Below are 20,746 nucleotides of genomic sequence, written 5' to 3'. Positions count from 1 at the left end.
GGCGAGCGCGGGGAACGCTAGTCCCGCGGCGGCGGCGGCGCGGCGCGGCTCAGGCGTCGGAGCGGGCGGCCGCGGGCGCCGCCGCCTCCTCCTCCATGGCTGTTTACCCGGCTGCATTGTGGGAGTTTGACCTCCGCAGCCGCCAACCGCCGCCTCAGCTTGCGCCGCCGCCGCGCACGCCATGGGAGCCGTGACTGACGGTGAGGCCCGCTCGCCGCCACCCGGCCCGCTCCCCGGCCCCTCGGCCTCCCCCGAGACCCCTGGCCTCCTAGGCCGCTTCTGGGCGTCCCTCGGCTTCCCGGGCCGCTTCCCCCGAGCCCTGCAGCCTTTCCAGCTTCTCCCCGGAGCCCCGGGCCTTCCCGGCCGCTTCCTCCGAGCCCTTCAGCCTCTCGCCAGAGCCCCGACCTCCCCCCAGGAGCCCCTCGGACTCCCGGGCCGCTCTCCCGGAGGCCGCGCCGGGCACGGGGAGGGTGTGTTGGGAGGACCGTCAGGGGGCTGGGAGCACACGTGGGGGGCCGGGACGGCTGGAAGAGGTGCACGGGCGGGCGCGTGGTACCAGAGGGAGTCCGGGTTTGTCTAAGGGTGTGGGGAGGTCCCAGGAGCGGGGAAGGGTAGGAAGTGGTGGAGAGCATGGAACTGGGGGAGCGGAGGGCCCGTGGAGGGCTGGGCGAAAGTGGGAGCTCCAGGGATGGGGCAGGATTTTTAGGACAAACTGGAAACGGGGAGTTCCAAGACTAGAGTACTAGGGATGTCAGCATACAGAGGGTGACACCTGGAGGGGTCCTCTGGGCAGATCGGGAAAGGCCCACAGACAAAGGAAGGCATTGCTATGGGCCCTTGAACTAGGAATGGGTTGTGGGTGGGGATAGGGAGCCGGGGACATCATCTAAAAGGAACTACTATGGATGGCCGGAGGGCCATCAGGAAGTGTACCTGGGAGATTTATGGGCGGCAAGGAGCTACCATAAGGAAGACAGCACTAGGGAAGATCAAGACAGTAAAAGGGGTGTGTGTGTGTGAATGTCTTGGGGAGGGTGGTTTGTCAGCTGGAATGGATTTAGAAGGAGCAGAGGCTGGGTTTGTGGACAGTTGTAAGGGGGATGGTCTACAGACTGAGAACAGAAAGAAGGCGACACTTTGGGGAAGGGTGAACAGGCATGATGTGCAACTGAAGGGAAAACATAGATGGCGTCTGGTTAGAGAGGAAGGAGGTCCTTTGACATCCGGGAAGAGGAAATCTAGGAGTGTTGGGTCTATATGAGGAGAGGGTGACCAGTGACTGTAGATGCTGAAGAGTTGAGGGTCAGCAGGGTCTCTACATGAAGGGGCTAGGCAATGAGAAGAACAAGGGTAGGCCCAAATTTGTGGACTGATAAGGAATAGTGGAGGTGGGAGGCTATGAAAGTCCCAGAAACTTTTGGGGAATTTTAACTTTGCTTCATTTCAGTTTCATTTATTCAATGGATATTTATCCTACCCGGGCTAGGCCTTGGGATTACAGCCTAGAACCAACAGGCAAGACCTTTTCCCCTTCTGAGATTACAGTCTGGTGGGAAAGGCACGTTGAATAATTTGTTTTAGGGGTGGCAAATATTACCACAGGGAAGTGCAGGTTAGGAACATTTAACGAAGATTGTTTATCCATTCCTAGAGATGGGAAAGCCTCCCTGAAAAAATTACTCTTAATTCCATTTTTGAAGAATAAATAGATATATTCGGACTGGTGTTCCAGGTGGGGAACCACTTGTACAAAGGCCCCAAAGAACTCAGAGCTGACAAGTATTGGCTAGAATTTAGAAAGTTATGAGCCAGAGATTTCTAAGGGCCATGGAAAGCCATTAAAAGTTTTTTTAACATTGGTGTAGTGTGATCAGTTTGCATTAAAAAAAAGCACAGACTATACTATGTGAAGAATGATGAGGGGAAGGGAAAGTGAGGAGCTAAGTAAGTTCCCTCCTCCCTTGCTAACATTTATATAGTACTTATACCTTGTATCAGGCAGTGTTCTAATTATTACCCCCAATTTACAGATGCAACTGGGACACAGAGGTTAAATAACTTGCCCAAGGATCTAAGTTACAGAGCCTGGACTCAAAACCAGGCAGACTGGCTCCAGAGTTTTTTTGTTTTTGTTTTTGTTTTTTCAGAGTTCTTGTTGTTCACTATTTCCCATCCTGTCTCTCTGCAGTGGTCTTGGGGAGAGACAATGGGGACTCTACCAAGATGAGAATGCAGAGAAGTGGACAGTAGGAGGGAAACGTATGAGGTAGAATGTAGAATGTCAGGACTTCAGTGATTAAGTAGATGCTGGAGGGGTGGGGGAGGGTTGATGATGATCCCAGGATTCTAACTTGACTGTGGCTGTTAGTGCTACTTCTCTTAGCTATTGAGGGGGAGAAGTCCAGGGGAGCAATAGGTTTTGCCAGATGGGAGATAGGGAGGGAATATGGGTTCTAATAAACGTACTGATGGCAGTCAAGTGCTCTCCACATTGTTGGAGGCCTCAAGAATCCCCACCTTGCCACTTACAAGGTCTTTGACCTTGTGTAGGTTAATTAACCTCTATGAGCATTGGTTTCATTCTTTATAAATGGGGATAATAATAAAATGTACCTCAGATCATCATTTTGAGGATTAAATGCACTAAAAGTTGTGAAGGGCTTTGCACTGAGCCCAACACATAGTAATGTTCAGTAAATACTATTAAACATAAGAGTTGTTTTACTAATATCTCTTCCACTTTCCTTTGATGTGGACTTTGCCTTTTCCATCTCTTAATCTGCACAGATTGCCGTTTCCTGCCTTTTCAAGACCTACCTCAAATATTCCTTCTTCTCTTTGCTAGAACTAGTTGACCGTTGACCTAGTAACCATATTATTTTATGCATGTTGTTTCTGTAGTCCTCAATGATTTGTTTATATGTCTTATGCCAGAAAACACTTAAGGGAACTTACCATAAGGAGGAAATATAAAAATTAAATGGATGAGAAAATGGCAAAAAGACCATTGAGACTAAGAAAAACAAATGGAAGTCAGAAGTGGGGGCGATCCTCAAAATGCAAGAGGTGAAGTCTAGTATGTTAATTAACTAAGCTGTAAGTAACCTGTTTCTCTAGCAGTCCATGCCAAGAGCCAGAACCTAGTCTGTGATCTAGTGTTCGTGAGAGAAGGCACCATTAGATACCCAGGACAGGCAGTTTTTTTGTGATTTAAACTCTAGAGAAAAAGTTCATCTTTGGAGTCCTTATAAAGAAAAGCCAGTGTCATATCCTTAACTTCTTTTTAGCGTTGAGGATCATAAAGCTATTACTTAACACATCCCTTGCTAGGTCAAAGAAGGCTAAATCCCAATTTAGAAAGGCATTGTAAAGCCAATAGACAATGTGATTTAGGTGGATAATGGGTAGCTCTGCTGGTTTGGTATAATTCAAATCAAGGTTTTTTTGCTTGTTTGTTTTAAGATCATTTAGACCATAGAGGAAAAGACGAACTACAGCTTCTTCAGACAATTCTCTGTAAATATGGTTTTCCTCAACTGAGCTTTTGAAAAAAATCAAGCTGAAATGAGTGGTATGTGTGATCAGTCAACAAGTATCTATTGCATACCTTCTAGGCACAATGTAAGATGCTGGTATAGCAGTAACCTAGACAGAGGAGGGCCTTGGCCCCTGCTTGGGGGAGAGAAGCAATAGTGTGCAATCAAATAAGTAAATAAGATAATTTCTGAGAAGGAATGTAATTAAGTTCTGAGGTTAAGTTCTGAAGAATGAACTTGATGGAATGATGACAGAGAGTAATGGGGGAGGGCTGCCAACAATTAGGTTAGAATAGAGGGTAATCAGGTATGACCTCTCTGTAAAGTGACATTTAAAGTGAGACCCGATGGGGTCAACCATGTGAAGAGTCCAGAAAAGCATTCCATATAGGGGTTAACAACTAGTGCGAAGGCCTGAGGTGCAAAGCTCTGCAACGTTTTGGGGAGCATAAAGGCCAGTGGGGCTGGATCTAGGGGCTGGGGCTAGAGCCAGGTGGGCCAGGATGCATGTGGTACAGAGGAGGTAAAGGGGAGCTCACGAAGAGCCTTGCAGGCTATGGAAAGGAGACTGGATTGTCTTCTGTGGGCACTTGGAAATGACTGGGGCATTTTAAGCAGCAGAGTTAGTTATCCACTTCATCTTTTAGATCATTCTGAGTTGCTGTGTAGAGAAAGGATTCTACGAAAGCAAGAACAGAAGCAGGGAGCACAACGCAAAGTATTCCAAATGAGAGGCATGGGTTTGAATTAGAGCAGTGTTAGTGGAAAAGACAGTGAGAAGCGGATGTCCTTAATATCTCATTCATCCTCCCGAAAAGCTCTGGGAGGAGTACCAGTACTTGTTCCTGGAGCTTAGATGAGGGCCAATGTCCTCTTACAGATTTGAGGTGCCTGGATCACTATGCCCTCATATAATCCCTACATATGGATCTGCATATCCAACTGGACTGGCAGATCTTGGAGAAGAAGCTGTTTATTTCCTGTACTGAATTTGAGGAACTGCCCTGACTCAGAAGAAAGGAAAGAGGTACTGTATTGCCATCTATATCTAGTAGACTATAGATATTATCACCAGCACTGTTATTTTATAGATGAAAAAATGGAGGTCCTGGGAAGTTAGTGACTTAGTCACACAGCTAGTTTGTGACAAAGCCATTCTCTCTACTTCCCTTGTTGCCATCCTAGCATTTTGGCTAATTGAAAAACAGCTTAGACGTTGCCACTGTTAAAACTATCTTAACAGTTTGTATTTTGTATGTATTAATTTAAAGGGTGTTAAACAGTGTTGGTACCCTGATAGAAATCATTTCAGAAGCACTTTTTGCAGTACAGAGAACATTAGGTAGATATATTGATATGCCAGAGTAACCCAGATGAGACATGAGAAGGAGAGTGGGGTGATATGTGGCTCTACATTCTGTTTAATAGAGCTTGTTGGTTTTGACAGTAGCTTTTATAAAAGAAAGGTATAATGTTTGGATATATGCTTGTTGAAATTTGAAATAATTGTTTTTAATATGCCTGTATGACAGAATAATGGAACTGTACTGACTTTCTAATAATATAATTGTGTATATTTTTCCATGAATGCAGACGTGACAATACTCATCTGTAAAAGGATGATAATAGTATATACTTTATGGAATTGTTTCAAGAATGAAGTATGATAACATATGTGAAGCACTTTGAAGTTGAGTGACCATTTAATTTATTGTGCAAACCAGGCCACTTTTCAGAATGAAAGGAAACAAATGGGATGTGTGGTCACCAAGTAGGCGTATATAAACACTGTGTAAGTGTTAGCTGCTGCTGTTATTCTTATTTCACTTGCTGATCCAGTGTTGATTAGACATTTATGGGCACAGGGTTAATTTAGTTATTCTTTCACTGGTACCAATGGATTTGCCCATTTTGTTCCATCCTCTATGGCCCCAGCACCATACTGTAAATGTTTAAACAGAGAAACAGGGGACCTAAACACTGTTTTTGATTTTCTTTTTAAATTTTTAAATTTAATTTTGACTTAAGTAATTTACTTTGGCATCAGCAATTTATTTAGACTGGTCCCGAGTATCTCAGGAGAGATCAATATTTACATAGAGGAATCAAACCATCTTATTTATTGTTCTTTCCACCCACCTTTTATGTGTCTTCTTATATTGTTGACATTAAAAATTGTTTTAATGATTTTAAACTTCTTGAAAGGAGGGGCCAGGTGTTATTTTAGCATAAGGAATCTAACACAGTGTGTTATATGTAATTCATCTTAATAGCTCATGAGCAGTGTGGTGATCCAGTGATAAATGTAATAGGAATCTGCTTGAACATTGTTTTTGTAAGGCCTTAATCTCTCCTGTTCTTAATTTAAAATAGGTCAAGTCAAGCCAGTTTTCTTTTTTCTTGTTAACAGATCATAGCATTATTAAACAACATAGAGTAGAATTTTTAATACAGAAAAAATGAAGAAAAATACCTCATAATGACTGTTAAGCTGACTACCCAGTTAACCTCTGTTAAGATTTCAGAAAAGAAAGTAATACATGTCAGAAAATTCAAGAAGAAATATACAAAATGAAAATCCTCCCCTCTACCCGGAGGTAATCATTGCGATTACCTCTTCCAGAATGATTTTTAATGCCTATAAAAGGTAAAAATCACCTTCCCTGGAGCCACACTCCTGAGTTTGAATTCCAGTTCTACTCCTAACTTCCTGTGATGTTTAATTTAGGGCAAGTTATTTTTAGTTCCTTTGTGGTAAAATAGGGGTAATAATAATAGGGCTATTGTGCGGATTAAGTGTGTTTATATGTGAAAAGCATCTAGTACTTAGTAAGCAACAGTACTTAGTATATTTAAGTGCTGTGTATCTGTTAACTAGTATGCTAATATGTATATATGATTGAAAATTTTATACAAACATTTGCACACTTGTCAATTTAATGATACACCATTAAGTATATATGATATATGATAAACTTCTATATTTAATGGTATATCATGGAACTCTTTTGAATATAGATCTACCTTATTCTTTTGTATCAATGTGTCATAATCTATTAATTTTTTAAACTAATCCCCTGTTGACAGTTTATTTTCAGTTTTTTACTCTTTTTTAATTTATCTTTTTTATTTTCTTTTTTCATATTTTTGTTCCTTTGATTTTTTATCCACTTTGTGTGGAAAAAGAGATCAGTTTTCCATAACACTGGAATTTCTGTAACTAAACAGTGTTATAATGGAGATATTTGCAATGTCTTTGTATACTGTGGGAATAATTTCCAAAAGACAGGTCAAAGGAATATGTGTTTTAAAGTTTAATATATATTGCTAAATTGCTCTAGTAGCCAGCTGTTTTTTCCTACTATAATCCTGTCTCAAATTGTTATCCTTTCCTGTGGTTTTCAGTTTGGATCTAGAGTGTATAGGAACACCAAGAAAAATCCATTCATGGGCTGTCATACCTGCAGAACTTTTTGCTAAACAGCATTTAGAAAGGAAATGCTAATTCTCACTGGTAGATCACAAGATTACTAGTTCCTAAAAGCAGGTGAGATTGCAGGCCACTCTCAAAGGGAGACATATTTGACCCGAAGTTTAGCCCTAGGAGGAAGTTACATAACAGTGAGGCTGTTGTCAAGCCTTGACCTGTCAAGCCTTGAACTACCTGAAGTAGTTCTGGGAGTTGGCCCGCCATTATCTTTCAAATTGTTTTCCTCTTTCCTTTTTTTTTTTTTGAAACAGGGTCCCGTTTTTTTGCCTGCCTGGAGTAGAGTGCCGTGGCGTCAGCCTGGCTCACAGCAACCTCAAACTCCTGGGCTCAAGCAATCCTACTGCCTCAGCCTCCCGAGTAGCTGGGACTACAGATATGCACCACCATGCCCGGCTAATTTTTTCTACATAGATTTTTAGTTGTCCAAATAATTTCTTTCTATTTTTTTTTTTAGTAGAGACGAAGTCTCGCTCTTGCTCAGGCTGGTTTCGAACTCCGGAGCTCAAACAATCCACCCGCCTCGGCCTCCCAGAGTGCTAGGATTACAGGCATGAGCCACTGCGCCTGGCCTCCTCTTTCCTTTTGTTTAATATTTGTAATCAAGGTTTTAATAGCAACTGTAGGGGAATAACAATTGTGGGCTTTGAAAAGAGTATTAGTCTGGGTTTATGAGAAATTATCCTTTTCACAATTAAATGAGAGCATAGCTAAAATGGCTTTATTATCTGACCAGATGCCTGGGAGAGTTGATCTATTGACTGTAAAGAAGTCATTTCTTTCTGACTTTCTATTTATTCTTCCTGCATCTCTAACTCCTTGAAAGGACTTTTGAGGCTTATTTAGTGTCTTAAGTAATTTTGTATTTCTTCTAGGTATATGTTGGCATATGAAACAAGAAGGGGTCTAAAATACATCTCAAATTTGCAAGTAAATGTTTACTTTTTGGCATAATTGTATCATAACTGATTTTAAAGTGGTTTTGAATGACATTTTGTATGCATAATTATGGTACAACATATAACTGAATGCAATAGAAAATCCTAAGTTCTATAACTGTGGTAATAGTCTACTGTTAAACCAATCCTGAATTTTATGTCTTTGGTGGTTAACATTTCAGTTAGGCATATTGGAATGGGGAATTTTGATGAGCAAAAATATTTCTCATGCCCCTGCTTCTTGTACAATATACACTAGCCTTTAGTGGTTATGAATTGATGTAATTTAACTGCTGCCTCCTTTTCCTGACTCAGATTCACACTCCATAGTCTTTCCAGGAAATAAATGCATGGTGTTACCCAGCCGTTTTCCTACAAGGCTAAAACCAGGTGGAAAACCACGATCCTCAGGGCCAGTGTTAAGTATTTTGATTTAAAAGCCCTTTCCAGATGATGTTGATCCTTATAATCAGTAAAGACAGTGATCATGACAACTAAGGAATAAGTAATGTTGATAATATCAATAAAATAGTTTCTAAGCCATCTTTAATGTTTTTATTGGAGGGACCAAGACTTGCCCAAATTATTAATATAAGCATTCAAAGTGCTTACAGAGGGCTTAAAGCATGATAGTTTATGAAGTATGTTTGTATGGTAAACAAAACATGTTCTAGGTGTGTTCAATGTGGAGCTAATTGCTCAGGTGTCATTGAAAATAATAATGCTCATGCCATGTGTGTTAGAAACTGTTAGCAGCAGGCCATCTTTAAATTTAAAAAGAACAGAGACAGTTCTCAAACTGGGAACATACATTTTCATTGTGTTGCTGTTGGAGCTGTGCTCTGCACTTTACATGTTACTTTAGTAATTATTTTTAAATCAATATTTATTTATTTTCTTGTTTACTTTAAGAGACAGGGGCTCACTCTGTCTCCCAGGCTAGAGTGCAGTGGTGCGATCATAGCTCACTGCAACCTTGAATTCCTAAGCTTAAGTGATCCTCCTGCCTCAGCTTCCTGAGTAGCTGAGACTACAGCTGCATGTCACCACACCTAGCTGATTTTTTGTTATTTTTTTGTAAAGATGAGGTCTCCCTATGTTGTGTAGGCTGGTCTTAAACTCCTGGCTTCAAGTGATCCTCTCACTTTGGCTTCCCGAAGTGTTAGGATTACAGGCATGAGCCACCGTGCCTGGCCTTATTTCAGTAATTCTTAGCCACAGGGAGTTTTCTTCGCAGCAACTGTCTATACACTGTTTAAGCTAGAAATATTGTGACCTTGCAGTAAGTTTGAGACAGAAGCAAATTTGTGAGGAATCGTAACTGGGGAAAATTTTGTGTATATGAATGTATCTACATAGATACACCCATAGATAAATCTTCAACATTTACTCTTTAACATTTCTAGGATGATAAAGTTGTGGATTGAACTGAAAATAAAGATAAGGATAATATATTTTTTGTTTTCCCACTATGGATAGGCATTGCATTCCTTCATATACCTTTATTTCCGTAAATTTTCACAACAATCCTGCAAAGTAGATAGTATTGTTCCCATTTTACAGATGAGGTAAAATGTTGGTCTCACATGCATATACACTCATGCACACACAGAGTAAACATGAGTGGATTAACCAAAACATTGGCTCTAGGTTTTGAGTTCTGGCCCAGGGTGTTGGCTGCAAAGAGGTGTACTTACACCAAAGAGGGATAGGGCTGAAGTGGAAAGAAAGCCTGTGAATGCCTGGACAGGGAATCCGCGGTGCTGCAAAAATAAGTCGTATCACACTGCCACTCATGACACCCCGGTGTTGGCATTGACCCCTGCCTTTTCCTAACCAAGTCTCTGTTCAGTCCTAACCTGCCTTCCAGGACCTGTGATTTTAATTTCCTCTCTTTTCAGTTCAGGCCATTTTAGTTCCTAACTGAATGTGCTTTGGTAGCCTCCTAACTAGCCTCCCTGCCTCTGTGGTTTCCCGCTTACAATCCATTTTGTACACTGCCTTGAGTTTGACTCGCCTAAAAAGTTCTGTCCATGAATCTTTATCAACTTCCAGTTGCCTACTGGCAAGGTCTGCATTTACTAGTATGGTATTTATTAGTCCAGACTCCTGCCATCTGACCCCTAACTGCCTTCATATCTTTAGGCTTTGCTATTTGTCTTCACTCATCCAGCTCCCTGGTGTTCTAGTATACCAGTGCTCCCAATCCAGCCTTTCATTCCCCCACCTCTGCTAGAGCGTACAGCTTTCTCCCTGCCTGGGCTTGGGGAAAGGAAAAGACTTGAGCTTTCCTTCTTTTTTAAACAACAACAGCTAACAGATTTTGAGTACTCATGTGGTCCAAAAATCAAATAATATAAAAAGATATTCTACCATCTTCCATCCTATCCCCTATCTACCTGACTTATACTTTCCCTTCCCTTGGTGTAACCCTTTTTATTAGTTTCTTGTGTATCCTTACAGGGTACCTATTGCAAATATGAGCACATATAAATATATGTTCTTGTTTCCCCCCCATGTTTATATGAAAGGGAGCGTATCATATATACTGCTCTTCTCCTTGCTTCTTTAACAAGTTATCTTAAGTGATCACTCTATATCAGTGCATAGAGCACTTTCTCATTCTTTTTTTTTATGGCCTCATAGTATTCCATCATATTCTTGTACCATAATTTGTTTAATTAGTCCCCTGTTGATGGACATTCAGGCTGTTTCCAATATTTTATTATAATGTTCCAGTGTTCATATTGCATATGTGCAAGTATATCTGGGATTGTTGGGTCAAAGGCAGCATGTTATTTGCAAATCAATGCTCTGAGAGATCCCTGTTGTTCCAGGACAAGGGCCCAAACTCTAGCCTTGCATCAGTGTACTTTTGATATTAGTGTGCAGATTTTAGAAAAACTTATAAATCATTGCCTTTTAATTTTAGCAAATTTGATCACACGTAAAATTTCTTTCATAAGATTAATCTTCCACAAACCTACAGTTTGCTTAAACCTTCAGTTTTGTCCTTTACTTCCTTTTTTTATAACTGGCATTCTACCTTAGGACAAAACTTTACTTTCCTTTTCCCCGTATCATTTTGACCACAAAGTTCTCTGTCATGCAAAGGAGAAAATTACTCACCCTTTTCATCTTTCTTTACCAAAAACACATCCTCATACTTACAACTTTTTTTTCATATCTTTCCTACTTAATAGTCCCTTCCTGCCTTGTATCTGTTTCCTTCCTAAATCCATATGTTGAAACAACCTTTAAATAACCTCTGAATGAGGTGAAATTGCTCTTTATTAACAAAAAATATATCCTCTTGTCTTTTTACAGTTTTTCACACCAAAACCACATCTTATTTTCCTTGTATACTTTGCATACAAAATTGTTTTCCTTTCTAGTAGTTTTAATTACATATATTAGAATTTTATACTCAGTAACCTTAAATTTTTGTGCAAATCTAGTAAGCAGTTTGAACTGTCATACCAACATTCTATGAATGTAGAGTTTATGATTTCTGGAAACATGTACTTCCTCACAGAACAATTGTTTTTATGTTTACTAACAGATCCAAATATATTTAGCTTCTCTATTCATATATTAATAAAATAAGATACCAAAGATATGAATTTTAAGCTTATGCTTAATAATAAATGTTTTAGTATTTTAACTTACTTAGGTACCTGAACATTTAATGAGTATCTATTACTTAATTTCACTTTCAGGTTTTAAGTTACCAAAAAGATTTTTTTTTGACACCATAAAGAGTTCATTTATAAACATTTATGCCATTTACATTTACCTAATTTACCTAATTTTAACAATTATGTTTGAATTAGTCGTGAAAATGTTATGAGACATTGAATAAAACTAGCCATTATCTCAAATTATTTTTCTGTTGACCATTTTTCCAGCATGCAAATGTTAGGCAGTTGTCTGTCACCTAAGCAAGAATCCTAAAGTTATATATATGAGTATTGTGCTGATCAGAAGACACAGCTGTTTTCACTAAACCAACAATATTAAACTAATCTATGTACCAAAGATTATTTATTTATTTCAAAATATTAAGGGGGTACAAATGTTTTTGTTACATGGATACCTTGTATAATGCTTAAATCAGGGCTTTTGGTGTACCTGTTACCAGAATAGTATTCATTGTACCCAGTAGGTAAGTTTTTATCTTTCACCGCCCCTCCTACTCTTCCCCCTTCTTATGGTTTCTAGTGTCCTTTATGTTTCTTTGTGCCTGTGTGTTCCCATCATTTAGCTCCCACTTATTAGTGAGAACATATTGTTTACCGAAGATTTATCCAACTCAAGTGAACTAAAAAGCATTTGAGTTAGGTTCTATTTTTTTTGATAAAGTATTTGATTTAAGCACTTTTTTCTTTAAGCGAACTAGAGCTCTCTCTAATTAATAGAGAAATATCACATAAAGCACATATACATATAGACATACAGACACCCAGGCAGAAGCAGATCTTACAGCTTCATTTGCCAGTTTTCAAATAGTTATTCTCCTTCCTTTGACTATCAATCTTCTGATTACTTGTTCCATTGCTCTAAATAGTTGTTAGCCGGGCAACCCTAAATTTGCACTTCCAGAGGGATGACTCCCACATGAAACAAGGTAGACAATTTACAGAACTTAGATCTAAACACTATTATTTGCTGAAACAAAGAAAGACATAGGTAGAGGCCCAGTTACGACACAATGGATGGGATAAGCTCCTTAAACAAAGGTAAAGTTGGTTGTATAAACTTTTAGCATCTTTCCTATTGTAAAAATTTCTAGTGGTTTAGATGCAGAGAGGGAGACACTCTTACAGAGGGGAATTTCCTTTATAGATGTACATTTCTTTTATAGAGAGTTTCAAAATAGGTAGGTAAATGTTAGAAAGTTATATTTTGGAGACCTTAGTTCCATAGACAGTCTTTTCAATGTAGCTTGTTTCTTAATTAATTTACCACCCTCGAGTCGAAGCCCTTTAAGGAATAGGGCAAAGAATAACCGGTAGAAACTTACTGGAACTTCCCTCGGAGGCCCACCAGTCCTGATGGTTAACACGGAGATTATCATCAGAGGGTGGGTATCCTGTTTTTAGGGGCTTTCTTTGAAGTGTTTTGGGGCAGTCCTTTTTCCAGTGTCATGATTGTTTGCACAAATGGCAATACATTTTTGGGAACTGCTGTTTTAGGGGTTGCTTATTAGGAAAAGTGCCCTGGGGCAGGCTTAAATATCATTCAGGTTGTTGTCATGGAGATGAAACACCTTGTGAATGGCTTTGAAAAGGTCTTTTGCACTATTTTGAGCTTTGCCTGTCGCATAAGTAGACCAGGCGGAGCTTGTGGGGTCCTTGTTACCATTCTTAGGAGAATAACATTCTTGCCTCTTTTATTCATTCTGGGCCTACCTGGGTCTAACTAACATGAGTATTAGTTGACAGAGGTCAGTTATCCCAGGGCCAAAAGTTATAATTGGAAGACCCTGAATTCTTCAAAAAACTTTTAAAGGTTTTCTCTAGGTTTAGGAAAATTTAAAACTATGGCCCTGAAGTCCATTTTTGTCCAGGGGATTGCAAATCACTCAGGGATTATCTCCTGAATTTTCAGGTGATTCTCTTATAAGGAAATTGTTTAACTGTTTTTTCAGGGAAGTAAGGCAATTCAGACAGAGTTGGTAGACTGAATGTTCAGGCAAAGTAGGATAGAAGGGAGTCGTAGGAGTTACCTGAGTTTTACCGTCTCAGTATGAGGGATATCTTGCATTTTCATTAGCTCTTTGCAGTGAATCTTTTTAAAAGGTGATTTTAGAATCATGTTGTCTCTTTGAGGCTTCTGAATGCCAATAAAACTCCTCTTCTCTGCCTAATTTGGGAGGCTTGGGGTTCAAGTATACTTCTTAGATGAACAGTCTTTCTCATCTGGAGCATTCCATATAATGGCCATTATAATTCTGGATTAACTTCAGTAGGATTTTGTGATTCTTGTAAATAAGTATTTGTAACTTCCAAATTCCATGCCTTGTTCTATACCTAATTCTATACCTTGTTCCTCATTTCCTTCTGAGACCTCATCAAGATATACTTTACTGTCCATATATCTACCAACATTCTGATCACATCCAATTAAGTAATCCCTAAGAAGATTTAGACTCTACATAGTTCTGGAGTCCTCTGAGCCCTCACCAGAATTGCCCTTCATGCTCCATTCACAGCAATACAGCCTATTCCCAGCACTCACTTCAAAACTCTTCCAGCCACTACTTGTTACCCAGTTCCAAAGCTGCTTCCATAATTTATAAACAGCAGAAGTTTATTCAGCTCATAGTCTGGAGGCTGGGGAGCTTATCAAGGGGCCACATCTGGTGAGGGCCTTCCTGCTGGGTCATAACATGGCAGAAGGTATCACGTGGTAAGAGAGCGTGTGAGACAGAGGAAATGGAGCCGAACTCATCCTTTTATCAGGAGCCCACTCCCGCGGTAGCTAACCCACTCCCATAGTAACCACAGTAATCCATCCTTGAGGGCAAAGCCCTCATCACCTAATCACCTCTTAATGGATCTACCTCTTAATACTATCACAATGGCAGTAGCTTTTTTCTTTTTTTATGTATTTATTTTAAATTGACAGATAACATTTATGTTTTTATCACATACAACATGATTTTCCATAAATATATATACATTGGGGAATGATTAACTCTAGCTAATTAACAAATACATTACCTCACATTTTTGTGGTGAGAACACATAACATCCACTTACTTTACTTTTCTCAAGAATGTATTATCATTAACTATAGTCACCTTGCTGTACAATAGATCTCTTGAAACTTACTCCTCCTGTCTAACTGTAATTATGTATCCTTCAACCAATATCTCCCCATCTCCTGCCTCTCTACCTACCCCAGGCTCTGCTACCCACTATTGTACTCTTTACTTCTACAAGATCAACTTTTTTGGATGCTACATATGAGTGAGATCATGCAGTATTTCTCTTTCTGTGCCTGGCTTATTTTACTTAATATAATATCCTCCAGATTCATCCATGTTGTCAAAAATGACAGGATTTCCATCTTTTATATGGCTGAATAGTATTCCATTGTATGTATGTATATACCACATTTTCTTTATCCATGTATCTCTCGGTGGACACTTAGATTGATTCCCTATCTTGGCTATTGTGAATAATGATACTATAAATGTGGGAGTGCAGATGTCTCTGACATAATGATTTTGTTTTCAATATATACCCAGTTGTAGGATTGCTGAATCATATGGTAGTTCTATTTTTAACTTTTTGAGGACCTTCCATACTGTTTTTCATAATGGCTGTACAAATTTGCATTCCCACCAACAGTCTATGAGGGTTCACCTTTCTCCAAGTCCTTTCCAATAGTTGTTATCTTTTTGATAATAGCCATTCTCTCACTGCGGTGAGGTAGTATCTCATTGTGACTTTGATTTGCATGTCCTTGGTTAGTGATGTTAAGCATTTTTTCATATTCCTGCTGGTCATTTGTATATCTTCTTTTGAGAAATGTCTGTCTGTTCAGGTCATCATAATGGCAAATTTCAACTTGAGTTTTGGGGGAGACATTCAAACCATAGCATCAAACTTTAAAAATCTCTTGAAAAATCAGTTCTAGGAATAACTTCTCTCTCAGTCAGGGCACTCACTCCCCAGTTTCCCTCAGATGTTATTTGCCAATTCCCTGAATGCATTTACGTTTGAAATTCCCAATCCTCAATAAAGTAGGAGGCCCATCTGTCTGGAAAGAAGATGGGATTTCTTGGGGACTTGAGAAGAGCAGAGATAAGAAGACTAGCAAAAGAATTGAATAGCATCAATGCCAACAGATTGCCTCACTCACTAGATGTTTCCTTTTATTTTAATAAAGTTAAAACATTTATAGTAAAAAAAAATCAATTTATTTTCTTCATTTTAATCTCTTCAAAGACAAAGACTTTTATTTGTCTCAGTCTCTTCAAATAATGTTGGTGGCTAAAAACTGAAAGCAGTAGTCTGCATTTTTAAAATATAAAACTAAAACACCTGATGAATCTGTTCCTTGAGCAGTATGTCAAAGCCCTGACTCTGAGAACCAAACCCAATTCTAAAAATGTTTATCTGATGTTATCACAGAATATATTTTAAAACTGGAGCCATCTGCCTTCCAAAGTTTATCTCCATTGCACCTGCACTCAGAAATACTTCTGTCCACACACAGGAACTATTGTTTAAAGATTTTGCTGTTGATTCATCATGCAGGCTTTCCAGGAATTATTCACACTTTAAAACTTATTTTTAAAAAATAATGCATGCACTTGGTAAAACAAACAAAACAAAACAAAACACCCAAAAAATTCTACAAAGGCGTGAAGGAAAATTACATCTTTTCCCACCTCTGTCTGTAGTTCCTCTTGCCCGAAATAACCACTATTACCAGTTTCTTGTGGATCCTTCCAAAGATATTCTCTGAATGCACACATACACTTGTGATATGCACACACATGTGCACACAGTCAACGCCTCCTTTTCTACACATATGGCAGCATACTGTATGTGCTTCTCTGCACCTGTTTTGTCTTTTTACTTAACACATCCAAGGATATTTTTCTGGCATCAGTATGTATATATCTGGACTCTTCTGGCTGCATACCATTACATTACATTAATATTTCATAATTCACCTTACTGGTGAATGTTCAGATTTACAGTCTTTCTGCCATAAACAGCACCACTAAGAACATCCCTTTATGTCCGTGCATGGGTGCATATATATCTATAGGATGTATTTCTAGAATTGGAGTTATGGGTTATCAAATCTTTTGATTTTTGCCAATCTGATAGATGAAAAATGATATTTTGTTACGATTTTAATTTGCCTTCTGTTACAATGTGGCATTATTTTGTCCAGGCAAGAACACAAGCTCCGGACTGCCATGCAGGCAGGCTGGGACCCCACTTGTTACTCATCATCATCATCTGCATTGCTCTTCTATTCCTTTTTCTCGGGGGGAAAAAGGGAGACAGTCTTGTTAAAAAAAAAAATTTCGAGTGGGGAAAGAAACATTACACATAGGATAACTAAATTATACTTTTATTTAACAAATCCATTCCTTTTTCTATGACCCATCTCATTCTCTTTTCCTGTTCTGCCACTACATCTTTTAAATCTTTTCTTTCTATTCCTTTTACCAGTGCCTCTCACTAGCCAGAGACATGAACATTCCAGACTTACATCTGTCTGGACAGGTTTTTTCAAAAACTGTTCTCAGAATCGTTGGCTTATTTCCTTCATCGCACCTGAAAATTACTTCTACTCCACCACCCAGTAGAATGCCAACTCTGTGAGGACAAGGCTTTTCACTGCTATAACCCCAGCCCCTAGAATAGTGCTTGATTTATAATAGATAGGCAATAATGTTCCTTATTTCTTTAATATATAAATATTTTTATTGTGTAAAATATACATAACAAAATTTACCATTTTAGCTGGCTATTTTTAAGTGTACAGTTCATTGGCATTAGGCATATTTACATTTCAGTAATTTTCTTTCGAATGAAGTGATTTTATCCTTGAAAGTTACCAAGAGCCAGATGGTCATTTTAATTCACGTTACCCTTCTTTCCTCTAGACGAAGTCATAAGGAAACGTCTCCTAATTGATGGAGATGGTGCTGGAGATGATCGGAGAATTAATCTACTAGTAAAGAGTTTCATTAAATGGTGCAACTCTGGATCCCAGGAAGAAGGGTATTTCATTTCACTGTTGTTTCAATATCAATATCCTGATGTGATTTTAGATCATATATTAAGGTTGTGTTAATATTTCAAATTTTCACTCACCTTAAAATGTCCAGTGGAGTCAACTCCTGATTAATCAAGAGTAGATTTTTCTGACTTTCTCTTCAAAGGCCTCCCTTATGTTTGTTAAAATGTGCAGAAGGCAGAGTGGTAAGAAGAAATATTAAATTCAGGCTCATTAATTTGATTACTTTTAGCAGGTAAATCTTTGGTAAGATAAAATATCTAAAGAAATTTTCTCCTTTGTTGACAATTAAAAGTTGCTGCAATATGTGTATATGTATATATTCTTAATAATTTTTTTAACATAGAAAGTTTTTCCTCATTTGAACTGGCTGTCCACATAAATAAATAATTGTATAGAGTGAAAAAATTGTGAGAACAGAATTGTGAAGATAAGCCATCTTAATCAAAATATTTTTGAAAGTGTTTTAAACAAAATTCAAGTAACTGTTTGAATTAAGCCTGTATTGATGAAAACAACAGTCCCATATTTGCACTTGTAACTAAAGCAGTTTATAAATTTAGGTGTACCACATTTGGAGAGAAAAAACATAAGGGACAGATACTCTATATTGTTTCAAATAAAGCAAATGATTCTCTGAGAATTTGTTATAATTTAAGTAGCACATCCTTGGCTGCTTACAATAGCTCAACTTTGGCAACCCACAAATGTCTTTATTCTTATTTTCTCTCTTTTTCATTAGATACAGCCAGTACCAACGCATGCTGAGCACACTGTCTCAATGTGAATTTTCAATGGGCAAAACTTTGTTGGTATATGATATGAATCTAAGAGAAATGGAAAATTATGAAAAAATTTACAAAGAAATAGGTAAAGAAACCTAAAGTAATTAAAGTTTCTATCTGTAATTTTATATTTAATGGTCTAAAAGGAACAATACCTGCTAATAATTTTCTTTGGTCGATAGTGAAAAATAACAACAATTACAATGTTAATGGAAAGAATACAGTAAATGTTAGCTACAAAAATGTGTGTTTTGATATGATACAGTACTTTGGGTTACAGCCATTTTTTTAAATGCCAGCATCTATTTTGTTAGCAGTGAAACTTCAATTTAGAAATGTGTTTTAAAATTGAAAGTGGATGGACATTATAGATGTTGTTATAACTATCTTTAAAAACCTTTTTATATAGAATGTAGCATTGCTGGAGCACACGAAAAAATTGCTGAGTGCAAAAAGCAAATTCTTCAAGCAAAACGAATACGAAAAAATCGCCAAGGTAAGGGTTTTGAGGGATTTAGTGTGCAAATACTTTATTACTGACTAGTATTTTCATGCAGTTTTTAATGTTATGAGGTAAAACCTGTGGCCAGAATCAATCTGAATTATAAAAAAGAATTAGTAGCTAAATTTAATTCTTTAAAACTATATTATTCTTTAAGATAAGGAAGAGGGGTATACTGAAAAAAATGTTTTTGTTGGATTGTATTGATTATTCTAGTATTTCTTTTCTTTCTTTTTTTAATCCAAGTATTTCTTAAGTATTAATTTTTTAGTGTTTTCAGACTCTGCTGCCTAAATAATGTTATGGTTAATCAGCAGAGGAGACTTACATAATAAGTACACTAGATTTAGGGTTTTGTTCTTTTACTTGTTTAATGGAACTACTTTCAAAAAAAAATAAAAATAATTTAAACCCAATGAGTTTTTATTAAGTACAAAGCAAACAAACATTTGTAGGCTGCCTAAATATCTAATAAGAAGGTTAAAGTTTCATTTCATTCTAATCTCTTTTGCTTTTACATTAGGATATGTCCTCACACAGTTTGTAAAAACTATTTCAAAATAATTTTTAAGGGCAGGGGCATTGCTCCTCCTATGTTGTAAATTAGAGAAAAATAAAAATAAAGAACATAATGTGTAATCTCAACTGTGACATACATATGAAAAACTAGAAAGAAATAGAAAATGTTAATGGTGATTTTTGGGCTTGTGGGTTTTTATAGCTTAAGTTCTTTTTTTCGTTTTCTGTTTGTTTTATATCATTTTACACTGAGCATATATTATTTTGTAATCCAAATTTTTTTTATTTTAAAAAATCACACTATTATTGAATTAATATGCTGAGTTCTAAAACAAAGAACTTCACCTTTTAATGAGCTAATTAAGATGAAGTTTAATTCACTTTTTTTAAAAGTTGGTTTTTTGCATTTAGTCTAAAATATGTGTGGTGTAGTTTCAATGGCCAATTTACAGCAAGATACAACAACTTATTAATAATTATTATGAGTTCTAAAATCATTTAAAAATATTTTGTAAACAGTGTTTTTTGTTGGTTAATGAGGCTTTTAAGTGAATCCTGACATTCATCATTTCATAAGAAAGATTAACAAGGAGTTACATGACTTATCTTGGAGGTCTTAGTGGAGCAGAAACAAGGACCTGAATTTTAAATTATTTAAGTTTCTGAAATCTTTACCATTAGAGTTAGTGAGAAGTGTAATTTGTTGTTGACTAATATCTGAAATTGATGGTAAGATATATTTACTTCATTGATTTTTTTTTTTTTTCTGGGCAAATAATGAATAAGGCCTTTTCAGAATCAGTGTACTTGATGATCAATAAGGACTTAAGTTCGTTTATGCTTATGCTGACCTCGTATATTCTGTCCAGGACATATAGATGGCAAAACTGATTTGGGAGCTAAAATCCCTGATTGGAACACTTTTGATGTCACGTATCATTACAATTATAGCTGAATCAAGTAAAGCTGGCAATACTGTTTCCATCTTTCAATGTTTTCATTTCTTGATGTACTAGGAAACTGATTAGGGGAGATTTGTGATAGTATACATTTTGTTTTGGTAATCTAGGTTCAATAAAACCTTAGTTTGGTAAATATTTTTATGTCTTTCAGAATATGATGCTTTGGCAAAAGTGATCCAGCATCATCCAGACAGGCATGAGACATTAAAGTAAGTTTAGAGCTTTACTTTGAAAGGAACTAAC

General features: G+C 37.7%; 1 protein-coding gene across 3 annotated transcripts in view; it reads left to right on the top strand.

Moving 5' to 3' along the window:
* The first annotated feature begins 55 nt into the window (after nucleotides 1–55).
* The window catches only part of THOC7 (THO complex 7), a 23,099-nt gene continuing 2,408 nt past the window's right edge, over nucleotides 56–20,746 (top strand). Inside the window, exons 1-6 of one of the 3 annotated variants that reach the window (XM_012646607.1) lie at nucleotides 56–200; nucleotides 7,899–7,953; nucleotides 17,602–17,719; nucleotides 18,478–18,605; nucleotides 18,930–19,016; nucleotides 20,655–20,712. In XM_012646607.1, coding sequence (XP_012502061.1) covers nucleotides 18,497–18,605; nucleotides 18,930–19,016; nucleotides 20,655–20,712 — 254 coding nt within the window. In that variant the 5' untranslated portion in view covers nucleotides 56–200; nucleotides 7,899–7,953; nucleotides 17,602–17,719; nucleotides 18,478–18,496. Of the gene's footprint in view, nucleotides 201–5,234; nucleotides 5,329–7,898; nucleotides 7,954–17,601; nucleotides 17,720–18,477; nucleotides 18,606–18,929; nucleotides 19,017–20,654; nucleotides 20,713–20,746 lie in introns of those variants that run through there. The other 2 variants (XM_012646673.1, XM_012646537.1) reach the window with 2 other exon arrangements.

This window comes from Propithecus coquereli, unplaced genomic scaffold (assembly GCF_000956105.1).
Source record: "Propithecus coquereli isolate 6110/MARCELLA unplaced genomic scaffold, Pcoq_1.0 Scaffold1, whole genome shotgun sequence".
NCBI lineage: Eukaryota > Metazoa > Chordata > Mammalia > Primates > Indriidae > Propithecus > Propithecus coquereli.
The sequence above is the reverse complement of the archived record's forward strand: the minus strand, read 5'-3'. Positions and strand labels throughout refer to the sequence as shown.